The 13040-nt window shown below is 39.2% G+C and overlaps 1 protein-coding gene across 4 annotated transcripts in view; it reads left to right on the top strand.

The window, feature by feature from the left end:
• The window catches only part of CHID1 (chitinase domain containing 1), a 105262-nt gene that overhangs the window by 13543 nt on the left and 78679 nt on the right, over window positions 1–13040 (top strand). For all 4 annotated transcript variants that reach the window (XM_050336911.1, XM_050336908.1, XM_050336912.1 and 1 more), the window contains one exon: window positions 5071–5163. In XM_050336911.1, coding sequence (XP_050192868.1) covers window positions 5071–5163 — 93 coding nt within the window. The remainder of the gene's footprint in view (window positions 1–5070; window positions 5164–13040) is intronic.

The following is a 13040-nucleotide window of genomic DNA, read 5'->3' as shown; positions in this document are numbered from 1 at the left end:
GAATTGCCTAAAGACTTTGTGACAATTAAATTCTGTATCTTCATGTAACAAGGCAACAGTGTTAGCTCTTCTGTAACACATAAATCCTATGACCAGCCTCTTTAAGGACCTGTGATCACTGAATGTTTTTTAAATGAGGTAAATTTAGACACTCCTATGTCAGCCCTTTACATGTTTCTAGAAGACCTTTATTTTTTGGGGCACTCACTTCAGCTTTAGAAATGAGTGAAAATTATTCCTTCAAGGCCTGAGGAATTATCTAAAAAGGGCCTTCAGTTTCCTCTTTATTCTAGATGGCATTGCAGATGAGGTTGTTCTTAGCAATGTTGCTAAGAAGTTATATTGCTGGCATCCACTAAGACATGAAATTCTGTGGTTTCAATCTCACTATGAATCTTCTGGTTTATGTCTTCTTAAGCAGAACTAACTTAATCTGGTTTGTTTTTTTTTCAAGAACAAAAAATTTTCCAGTCATTCTGGTTTAGTCTTAAGAATTGTTCTGTAGTGCTCAGCAGACTAATGTCTTAAATTACCCTCTATAGCACTGGTGCCTCCTTCTTCCCTCTGATTCCTGGGTGTAGAACTATTAATATACAAATCACAGGGACATCAAATTTCGTGTGAGATGAAGGACTGCATCTACCTGATGCTGCTTCCTGTCATGCTAGCAATTGTTGCACAGTAAAAAAGTATTCAGCTACCCACCTTTTACTCTAACAAATAGGAAATTAGTGTCTAAATAAAAATCTAAATAAGCCAAGATACCCTATGCAAATACCTCAATCCCAATGTGTTTTGCTGCTTCTTATAGTTTAAACCTGCTTCTTATAGTTTAAACCTGCTTCTTATAGTTTAAACCTGCTTCTTAGTTAAATAACTCCCTTTTTTTCTAAAACTTTCTTGTCTAATTTTCCAATAAAATATTCCAAGTTATTCATCCTGTGGCATTTAAGTTTAGAAATGTACATGGCAGAAATATTGAGAAACTTGAGCAAGCAAAGGCTTTCCTGCTTATTTAGTTAACAGCTGCACCAGGACCATGTCTCCCTTGCTAATCTCAATTGTGGGTTTATTGGGTGGGATTTTTTCTCCAGACCTGGGTTGTGATAAAGGCATGAATGTACCCATCAGAATCTCACAGCCTACATAAAAATGCACACAATATTCTGATCAGTCTGGCTTTAGTTGACAGATGGCACTGCCATCCCACAGAATCAATCTGAAAAACATGGGTTTTTTGTCACCACATGCTGCAGGCACTTGGAATCATGCAGAAGATGACCTTCAGACATCTTATTAACGTTGGTAGGAATATAAGAGGAAAAAGCTCCTCTGGCAGTTGTATCCTTCATGTTAGTCCCTGAAAAGTTAATCTATTAATCAAAGATTTGCCATAATTCATTCCAGTTTCTTGGTATTAACTAGGCAATGAAATGGCAGGAAAGGGCAATTTCTTCTTTGAGTAGACAGCTTTATTTTGTCCAATTTTCTTGGCAAGGCATAAATTTTAGGGAGTACTGACTACCAACTTGTGCAAAAAGGTGACTGAAGTTGGAAAGTTGCAGAATTCTGAAGGGCCATGTAACTGAAGGGAAGATATAACAGCCCTATGTGTCTTTTGCAAGGCTTTTCAAGTGCGTCTACAGCCCATTCTCGTGCACTGAAGCAAACTGTACTAAAAGATGTCCAAAACACAATAGACCAGCAATTCTGGAAAAAAGTGATTTCTGTGAAAATAAGCTTCTCATGAGCTTCGGAGGATGAAAATTCAGAGATCTTTGTACTTTATAGGGGACAAGATACTTTGAAATGATGGACACTTGGAAAATTGACCTACCAAATGGTAGTGATAAGAGAAGACCTGAAATAGTAGGAATGAAGTAGACCTTAATTAGCTCAAGATAGAATCTTCAAGCTGCCACTATTTTAGTAGCTGCTTTGAAGTTAAACTTGACTATGGTGAAGTCTCTGGTAAATATTTAATGAAGCTTTTTTAGGAAGATTGATTCTATTCCTACTTTCCTGTACCTCATTAGAATGTTTAAAAAGTCAGTAGCTTTTCTTTCAAAGTTAACAATGGTAACATTGGATAATGTTGTGTTTAAACCACTGGAAAGCACTGTTGGGACACAGTAAAGTTTTAATTTATAGCACAGTAAATGAACATTCTGCTATTGCTCTTTGGGGGAGAGGGAAGAGCGCACGTTTGATTTACGTAATTTGTCTTGGTTGACACATGGAAGTGAGCCTAAATTAACTCTTTAACTATTAATCCTGTCTGATTTGTTAAAAAGGTTTCAGGGCCCAGAGACCTGGTTTGACAGGGTAGTGAGTAGATATTAATGTGGATTTCTTGAGCAAGAGTCTGAAGTCAACCAGCTACTCCTTTTCTTCTTGATCTCCTCAAGCTGAAGGTAATTGTTTTTTAGCCAGATCAATACTGCTTGAATTTGGTGGTGGGAGGAGAGGAAGTGGCTGTTTCACTGCAGTCTGTCTTAGAGTCCCAAGTGCACCAACAATCCAAACTACACTCCTGCCCCTTGATCAGGCCACAGATCTCTGTCCCATGTTTACAGTTACAGGTTATGGTTCCCCACTCTCTGTTTTTCTACTTTTGAAATATGACTGCGTTTGTGTAGTAACTGTTCTTGTGGGAATGCCATGGCCTTTGTGGATCAGTTTTTGCCTCTGCTGACCAACCACCAGTGTCTGACATTGCTGAGGAAGGCTGAAACCTTGAAATTAATATTCCCTTGAATTTCTGTTTTTCTTTGCATCTGGTTCCAAATAATCCCAACTGCTTTTCTTCTTATGCTTCAAAGCAGTGCTATCTGGAATGCAAAATTTTAGGAGCTGAGGCAGATATGTGAAGATGCAGAATGGGAGTGAGGGTATTAGCCTTATTTCTGAATGGAAAAGAAAAATATATTATCTTGTTCTCTATCTATGCTAGGTTCTTTTGTCCTATTCTGCCCTTCCTCTTATCCCCTCATCTTCTAAATAATTAAATTTAAAGTCAGAAAATGTTTTGTGTGGTGTGGAGTTCTCTAAGTTCCTACAGCTAACAAAGGCAGCCAGGCAGAGAAGAGAGATCCCTGCTGACGAACACTGCAGAATAATCTTAGTGCCAGAGGAATTGATTCTTTGGTCAAATTTATCTTATATGTAACATCTCTGACATCTAATAAAGGTTGCACTCATACTGTAGTTTGGGCATAATTAGTTAAAAAGGTCACTAAGCCAGGAGACTCGAATCAGTGGGAGAGCTTGCTTGGCTAGTTTTACTACTGATTATAGTTTTTGATAACATTGTGTCATGTGGGAGTTGTGATGCATATGTTGGTGTCAATAAATGTCTGTTTAGTTTAGTGTTGTAATTTTTTAATGTGTTCCTGTGGAAAAGGATTCTTGTATGCTGTAATTGTTTTGTCTGAATAGTGACACTCTTAATGTGGAATCCATGTGATAAAGTAGCAGGAGGGAAAGCTGTTACTTTCCCAGAGCAAGAATGGTGGAAATGCATTTTGCAGACAGACCAAAAGCTGATTCCTGTAATCTCATGTCTTCCCCCAGAAGAGAAATATAGATAGCAGTGTGACAGCTTATTGTTAAGGGCTGTTCAGCACAGGCAGCTCTCAAATTGTAAGCACAGAATACTGCTGGTATTGGGAAAGGGATAAAACTTGCTTTGTTCATTCACCAGCATTTTGAGAGTAATGGCTTTTTTAGGCCTTTGGAAGTTTTCATCAGGCATCAGACCATTTCAGCAAAAATGAAAATACTTACCTTTGGATAGTGTCTGCATTGTGCAAGTTAAGCATAATTACTGAGACAGATGATTATATGGAAGAGCAATGATTTCAGAAGTATATCTCTAGGATGATACTACCTTCAAAGGCACAACAATACCAAGATATTTTTTCATGAAAGTTCAGATGTTATTCGGTTTAAGTGGAGCAAAAAGCTTGGTTGAGCTGCTTTTGTGTATTCTGCCTTTTTCCTGCTTAAGCACTTTCAGCCTCCTGGAATGGGTCATGAAGTTGTTCTCTATTCTGTTCAGGTTTAAGCATAGTTCTTGACAGGTCTAGAGTTCTGTACTGATATCAACTCTCTGACTGTTTGTGGATCCCTCCAGCCAGTGAGTAAATATGAAAGTTTACTTTGTTCTGAAAAATCAAATTTCTTAAGAAATACACTCAAAAGGGCCATATTTGTAGTGCAGTTTTAAGGTAATACTGGACTCCTCTTAAAATAACAATAAACTTTTTTTTATTTCTGCAGTCTGTCTCTGAAGGATTTTCTATTAACATCACCCTTCAATTCAGGAGTGCTAAGAACAGTTTGCATAAGAATTTTTAGTTTTATTTTCCTATTGAAATGTCTAGAACATGGATATGAAAATCAACTTTTGTGGAAATCTTTATTTAGCAGATGCATATGGAAGGTGATACTTCCAGATACAGCATTGTCAGACGTGCATTTTGTAGATATACAGTAATGTATTGAAAAACAAAAAGATAATTTACACAGAAAAAACCAGCAGAAGAAATGTTTCTAAACACAGGCCTCAGAAATATCCCTTGAAGATTGCATGTTTGCTGCGAAAGCATCTTTACAAATTCTCAGGCCTTATGTGTAGTAACAACTTGAACATCTCTTCAACATCTGCTTCTTCAGAACAGTGTTTGGTTCTTCTGTTGATCTAATTCTTTTTACTGAATATTACCTTAAGAGATGACATGCCCTGATAAGATACACTGGTTTGTTTTACATGCTAACAATGCATAGTTAGATTAAAGTAAAACTAGGAAAAATTTTCGCCCCAAGGTGGTCACCAGTTCCAGGACAACTAAGACTGTCTCAAGCAGTTCAGTGTTTTTAATCCTTGAAGACAATAGACCTAGATCAGTCTTCCTAACTGGTGCTTTTTGTGCTATGGTCATTTGCAACAAATTGTGTTTGGCTCTCTTGCCAGTGAATCTTTTCAATTATTTCTACAGTTACTTGCTCTTGAGAATATATAGCACCAGTTTTCCTGCCTTTCCCTCTAACAGTATATTTGTGTTTCAGGGAGTTGATTCACCTGCTCATTCACCTTTCTGAAGCTCTGCATGAAGCACAACTTAAACTCATACTGGTCATCCCTCCTGCAGTTTCAGCAGGGTGAGTATTGCTATTTAGATGGCAGGTTCCAAATGAAAAACAGTTAAGTTCAAAGCTATGTTTATAGCTATGCAGTTTAAATGAATAAGAAATTATTTGGGTTTGATTGGTAGTTCTGTCTCCATGCATGTTGCTCTGAGTAGTCTTGGTAACTATGTGCATTCATACACACCTCTCAACTTTTGATGTGATAGAGGAGCCAACAAGGAGAGGTGCTCTGTTGGACCTTGTTCTCACCCACGCTCCAGGTGGGGTCTCATGAGAGCAGAGTAGAGGGGCAGAATCACCTCCCTCAACCTGCTGGTCACGCTTCTCTTGATGCAGCCCAAGACACGGTTGGATTTCTGGGTTGCAAGTGCACACTTGACCACCAATGCATAGTTGGCAAAACAAGATTATTTTTTTTCATTTAAGCTGTTCAACAACTTTATGCCTGCACATGAAAACTCAGTAATATAAGTCAAACTTAAATAGAGAAGCACTGTTAGGTATTTTTTTCAAATGAAACTTGGTAGACAGCTAAAGGAAAAAAAGTAACAATTTCTTATTTTTCTCACCTTGGGCTGTATAGCAGTACAGATAGGCTCACAGCCAATACAGATTATGACATTTTAACAGCACACTTTCAGGACAGTGTTGTACAGCCTCCTAAATTTCTTGTAGGCTGTCACATCTCTCAGTGTACATTCATTTTCAAGGTGCCAAAAAGGCTGAGAAAATTGAATGCTTGAGCAGTCTGGTAAATGTCGCTTCTGTGGCTGGACTGTTCTATGTAATGGTCTCAAGTTATTGTTGAGTTTCGTGGGAAGGTCCTATAGCCCGTGGGGGAAATAAAGCATCTCTCCCTACAGCTATCTGTGCAGACTCAAATGCATCTTGCTGAAAAGATTAACGGACCCTGTCGTAGGTGACTAAAAAGTTACCTATGTGCTGAGATCAGTTAGCACCTGCACCTCAACTGTGATATCACCTCTTCTGTAGGTTAGCAATGTCAACCAATTCCTGAATATAAGTACTTCCTACCCTCTTAAGACTGTAAGGCCAGAGTAGTAGCCACATGTAATTTTGTTCTTCAATAGCTGCGTGAAATCTGATTGCAGTTTTGTTTCCTGTAAAACTATGTACTTGGGGATGGTTTTTGTTTCTTTATATTTTCCTCTGTTGCATGGTATAACCAATGGTACATCTCTAAAATGAAGTAGCTCGTTTGATGCAGAAGTCACTTTGCTTCTGTGTGTGGCTGACCACCCAATTTTGATAGGCAGAGACTTCAGTGTGTTGAAAACTATGGGAAAAGAAGACAAAATTAATTCCATGTGCATTGATAAAGTAGACAGTTCTGTAAAATAATACTTGTGCGGAGCCCTTTTCTTTAGGGATTGAAGGCCTAGCTGCATTTTGAGGAGGTTCCTTCCTATCCCTCAAGCACCTCTGCTTTTACCTTAGTTCTGGATCATTAATCCTCTCATTTCTTGCAGTTTTGTCTGGAAAATTGTGGGCTGGTATGCCTTTGCATCACATGGATTTTCAGTGGTGCTAACAAATACTTTGGGTTTCTTGTGATTTGGTTAAGTCCAAAATAATGAGAACCTACTATGTCTTCTCGTTTGTCTGTCATTTATTCCAGTCTTTCATGCTGCCCTCTGATGACCTACATTTCATCTCAATTGATAGTTACTTTTTAAAGTAATTTTCTGTTGCATTAATTGTAGTCTATTACAGATAAAGCAAAGGAGAACACTTTGGAACATTTTTCTAAAATGCTTTATCAGTCACTGCATCACACAGATGCTTTTTAAGATGCTAATGCATGCTCTGGTAGAATTTAAGTAATTGCTGTAAACAGTGTTCACGTTTGAAGAGCAATAGCTCTTTTGGTGTTAGGGAGAAAATGGAGAACAGTAAAAACCTCAATATTCCTGTTTGTTGTGATGCCTATTGACACTACCAAGTTCAGTCTTGTAGCCAGAGGAACCTTAATCTGTTTTGTTTATATGAGTCCCTCTGCAGTCTTTTTTTTCTAAATCCCTAAACAAGAGTTAAAGTCACTGTAGGACCTCTGGATTCTTGAACAAGTTTTGCCTGGACCAAAATTTGCATTGTTATGGTAACTGTATCTTTCAGGGCTATTTCTCTGTTGAACACTACACTGAGATTTGGATCTTGTGTTGTCATTGCTGCCTCCTGCTGTCCTGCATATTGACACAATATTGAGGTCACAGTTCTCAAACCTTTCTGAACTGGGCTCTGAAATGCCCTATTAGAGCTTGGAAGAGCTGTCTATCTAAAGTGTGATTTTTAACCTGAAATAAGTTTTACATGCCTGTCCCTAAATGGCCTGTTTGTAGAGGAGTAGTGAAGTATTTCTGGTTTTCAGCTGTGGGAAATAACAGTTGTAGTTTATATGAAAGAGAGTCTCATTCCTCTAAACCAATTATATTGTTTCTTTATGCATTCCTAAAGTTTGTAGGATTTATCCATAAACCTTTATTACCCAGGAGAATGCATTAGTCACATTCTTTTCAATCAATAATCTTACATAAGCCACCTGCCTGTGTCTTCCATGTGTGTTGTTATTGCATTAACTAGAAAAAACACTGTAACTTCTTGAGTAAATAGATTGTGAATGTCTTAGGATGTTTCTGTAACTTCTGACTATATTTTCAACAATGTCCATGCATACTTTAAAGCTTAGAAGTCCATTGGGTTTAATGATGTCAATTATCAGAATCCTGACATTTTCTTTCTACCTTACTTGACTTTTTAAATAGCATCTGTACTTGAAGATTTTTGATTTATAGGATACAGGGCTTGAACTGAAAAGTGCTTCCTATTATGTATTGAATATCTTGAAACTCACTTTGGGTTTTAACACTTACATATGATTGAAAGTGTACTTTAATGCATTTTATATTCTTTATTTGTTGGAATCATTGTAGACTGTTAATCAAAAATACAGCAAAAGACATTTTTGGAAATAAGCACCATCAAGAATTAAATAATATATTAGAGTTCAGCAGCTGGCAATAGACTGATAAAGGAGACATGAGCTGTATGTGGAATACCCCAACCAACTGAGATGCTAGGGGCTGAAACATTGTTCCTTTTGTGTTCTACCCTGATTAAAATTTAAAGAGAGAGCATAGTCAAATGTAAGCAGTTTATTTAGGAATTTGTAATTTAGGTTGCTTTGATATGCATTAAGATCAAAGCAGTCTGTCAGCAAATGCTATCTGAAAGGAGACACTCTTAAGAGCTAAAAATACTAGTTTGCTTAGGGAAAATCAGTCTGGAAAATGCAGCATTGCACATGAGATTGAGCGTGTGATGCAGGAAGAAAACATGTTGGGTCCTCTGTTTAACTTCTCAAAATCAACTTTTTCAAACAAAACCCAAGTGGAGACTGATCCTCCAGCTGGAGCTTGCTTTGGTAACTAAAGCTTCCGGTGATGCCTTTTGATTTTTGATTTGCATGTGAGATGCCCTGGGCTAAAACAACTTCAATCCCAATTTTATTTTTTTTTTTAAATCCAGACATTTTAAAGCTTTTCACAGCATTAAACAGAGGCACTTGTGCTGGCATCAAGAGCTGGGAACGTGTGTGGAGGGTGATTAGGAAGCAGGAATCTCTCCAGCAAGTTTTACTGTCACAGAGAATGCATGTAGAGCTCCCACGGTGGCAAACAGAGGTTGAGACAGCATTTCCATCCACCTGATGTCCAGGAATTGCATAATTTTGCTGCAAACATAAGTGATTTACAAGAGGGAGGAACAGCAGGAGCCAAAGCTATGCTCTGCAAAGTGTGTGTGTGTTATACTGTAACTCTACCTTGGGATTGGAGACTTGCAGTTGTGAATGTCTGAAGAGAGGTGCTAGGATTGCAGTGGTGTGTAAATGGTTGCTAGAGCAGATGGGTTGCTGAAGACTTTCAGCCTGTCTTTCAACAGATTGTCTCAAAATGTTGGAATTTTACTGCCTTTAACATGCATGGATTTTGATGCGTGTATAAACTATGAGTGCCATTTCTAAAAGGGCAATGGGTGGCCAGGCATTTTCTGCCCGTTGGTGAGGATGAGTAACTCCATTGGTCCTACTAATCCTGGGCTTGATTAAATGCCTGCCTTAAATATATGCACTTCAGTGATTTATTGAGCTGCAGAAATTATACTGGTGAAAGCTGTGTCGATGTTTTTGTACAGATTTCACAAGCCTCTTTCCAAACAGGATAGCTGTGCTGGAGTGAACTATCTTTATGCCTAAATATGCATATGTATAAAAATGTTGGGGAAAAAATTAAATATGTCAAATGGGCCTTGAGGTTTAAGAGAACAGGTGGAACCTGTTCTCTTAAATCACAGGGATTAAGTTGGTTATTTTGTTTCTCTATGCTTACATTCTTTTTAATTATTAGTGATGCATTTTCAAAGCCAAAAAAAGTGAGACTTTGAATTTGTATAGTAACTCTTTTCTGTCTGCAAGTAAGTTGAATTTATCTGACTAGATTATTGCATATTTTGTCCAGGTTCAGTAACCAGTTTATCCATTGTGGCTTCCACTGACTGTGAATAAGAGAATGAGTAAAGAAAATTAAGAGTATTTACATAAACTATCACCAGAAAGAGCATCAGTAATACTCTTGTTTCTTTTTGTTCTGAGAAAGAGCAAAGGCAGGCAAAATGCTCTTGAGAGCTGTTGGTAGGCTGTTGTCTTCACAGGGATTATCAGTGTATCCGTGGATGCATAACCATGGCCTTTCTGGCCATTTGTAGTTTATTACAGTCTTTGGACATACTATATCAATATGTTAAGGCTCAGCTTGGTGTACACTGTCATTAAAAGCTGTTATGTTTGCTAAACACAGTGTTAAATAACTGTATTTACAGACAGGTTGTTAGTAGTCACTTTCCTTTGGCTTTTATTGTTCCCTGAAGTATAATCCTTTGCATGAAGTAACAATAAAAATGGCACTGGTTGTGCCGCTTCATAATATAATACTGTGCAAAACTTACATTTTGATGGTTAGGATATTCACTGGGCAGTTTGTCCTGTGTAATGGATGTCCTTTTAAAATACCTGTCTTCAGGTTACAAGACAGTAGCCACTTCTTGAACAACAGAGGATTCTTTATCTCTTGATGAGGTAGGAGACTCTGCAAGTGGAACTGAGCAATGATGAGGATGATAGTTCATCTAGGTTGGAAGAGTTGCCAAGGCTAAGTTGGCCTATGTTCTGCATCAATCCCTCTTCCATAAAGAAAAAAAGATGAGTTATTGTCATAGGAAACCCTTTGATGAGACCCACTTCTTAGGGAAGTCTTCTACCACCCTGGAGCCTGAGTCAAAGATATGGCCCTTGGATTATTATCCATTATTGATTTTTCATGTAGGCAGCAATGAAGTTTATAATAAGTCCAAGGGCAATCAAAAGAGAATTAAGGGCCTTGAGACAACTGGTTAAAGGATCAGTAGCACAATGAGTGTTCTCTATCCTTCCTGGAGTCTGGAAGACAGGGGGAGCAGAATGAAGCCCCCATAATTCCAAGAGGAAATGGTTAGTGACCTGCTAAACCACTTAAGATGTGCACAAACCTGTGGGACCAGATGGGATCCACTGACAAGTGGATCCCCACAAGTACTGAGGGAGCTGGTGGAAGTGCTCACCAAGCCACTTTCAATCATTTACCAGCAGCCCTGGCTCTCCATGGAGGTTTCAGTTGACTGGAGGTTGGCCAATGTGATGCCTATCTACAAGAAGTGCCAGAAGGAGGATCTGGGGAACCACAGGCCCGTTAATCTGACCTCCCCAGCCAGGAGAGGTCATGAAGCGGAGATCATCTTGAGTGCCATCACACAGCATGTACAGGACAACCAGAGTATCAGGCCCAGTCAGCATGAGTTTGGGAAAAATGCTTGACTAACCTGATCTCCTTCTATGACAAGGTGATCCCCTCAGTGAGCAGGGGAGATGTGGATGTTGTTTACCTGGACTTTAGCAAAGCCTTTGACACAAGTGATTTTGCACAGATTTCTCCTGGAGAAACTGGATGCTCTTGCTTGGACAAGAGCACTCTTCACTGAGTAAAAAAACTGGCTGGAGGGCCAGGCCCAGAGAGAGGTGGTGAATGGAGTTAAACCCAACTGGTGGCTGATCACAAGTGCTATTCCCCAGTTGGGACCAGTCTTGTTTATTATCTTTATCAATGATCTAGATGAGGGGATCAAGGGCACTCTCGATAAGTTTGTAGGCAACACCAATTTGGGCAGGAATGTTGATCTGCTGGAGGGCAGGAAGGCTCTGCAGAGGGATCTGGACAGGCTGGATCAATGGTCTGAGGCCAATGGTATGAGGTTCAACAAGGCCCTAGAGCCCAGTCCTGCACTTGGGTCATAACAGCTCCACTGAGAGTTACAGCGTGGGTGGTGGGTGGCTGGAAATCTGCTCGGTGGAAAAGGACCTGGGTGCTGGTAAACAGGCAGCTGAAGATGAGCCAGCTGTGTGCCTGGGTGGCCTAGAAGACCAATGGCATCCTGGTTTGTATCAGAAACAGTGTGGCCAGCAGGACCAGGGATGGGATCATCCCCCTGTACACGGCACTGATGAGGCCGCACCTCAAATCCTGTGTTTAGTTCTGGGCCCCTCACTGCAAGAGAGACATGGAGATGCTGGAGCATTTCCAGGGACAGGCAGTGGAACTGTTGAAGGGTCTGGAGAGTAAGTCATATGAGGAGTGGCTGAGGAAGCTGGGATTGTTCAGCCTGGAGGAAAAGGAGGCTCCCAGGGGAGACCTTACCACTCTCTACAGCTACATGAAAGGAGGTTGTAGTGAGGTGGTGTTGGTGTTTTTTCCCAAGTAACAAATAATACAATAAGAGGAAATGGCCTCAAGTTGCACCAGGGGAGGTTTAAGATGGGATATTAGGAAAAATTTCTTCACCAAAAGGCTTGGACTAGGCTACCTAGGGCAGTGATGGAGACACCATCCCTGGAGGTATTTGACAGATGTGTAGACACAACGCTTTGGGCCGTGGTTTAGTGGTGAGGCAGTGTTAAGTTAACAGTTGGACTGGATGATCTTAAAGGTCTTTTCCAACTTACATAATTCTATGAAATAACTTATATGACATGCTACTGAGAATTTTTGGGGTCTCTTTTAAGGAAGTTCACCTTTAAGATACTAAAGGTTTTGTCATGCCTCAAATAAATGATAAAGCTACAGAAAGTACGAGCTGACTTTGTCACTATTAAGAGTTTTAGAATTACAGATGAAAAGTCTGTTAAAGTAGTGATTGTTGCATTTCTGAGAAAAAGTATCAAGAATCTGCTGAAAATCTCTGAAACTTTGGAGCTTTGTATGTATCAATCATAATTAAAATGCATGGAAGACAGTTGTAGAAGAGATTGTTTCAATTGTTTAAGAAGCCCCAGGTAACACAAAGTAGCTTTATACTTAAGTAATTTTATCAAGTCTAGAATGATAATAACTAGATGTATATCAGACCTTGCTCCTTGATTTAAGTAATTATATGCAAAATAGCTGCTGTTCTTAGTGATGTTTTAATAACATCCATACCAGTACAAAGCAGAGGTGATCGAGCAGTTTCATTTAACCTTATGGGACACAGTGTTTGGGATTATTAGCAAGAGTGAAGCATGCTGTAAACAAACCACTGTAGCTATTGCTGTCCTCATGACATTCTCAAAAAATGCTTCTGTTGGTACATTGCGTAAAGGCTAGCTAGAATAACTTGTTATCTCCTGGCCAGTTTCTGATAGTATATATCAAAGGGGTATTTAAATTAAAACCAAACATGTTTCTCCCTGATAAAAGGTGCACTTAACCTCACAGCTTCTAGAACAATTTGTCTGTCTTTACTGA

This window comes from Myiozetetes cayanensis, unplaced genomic scaffold (genome assembly GCF_022539395.1).
Source record: "Myiozetetes cayanensis isolate MyiCay16 unplaced genomic scaffold, myiCay2020 scf6-25, whole genome shotgun sequence".
NCBI classification, from domain to species: Eukaryota; Metazoa; Chordata; class Aves; order Passeriformes; family Tyrannidae; genus Myiozetetes; species Myiozetetes cayanensis.
This window is presented reverse-complemented; position numbering and strand designations above follow the sequence as displayed.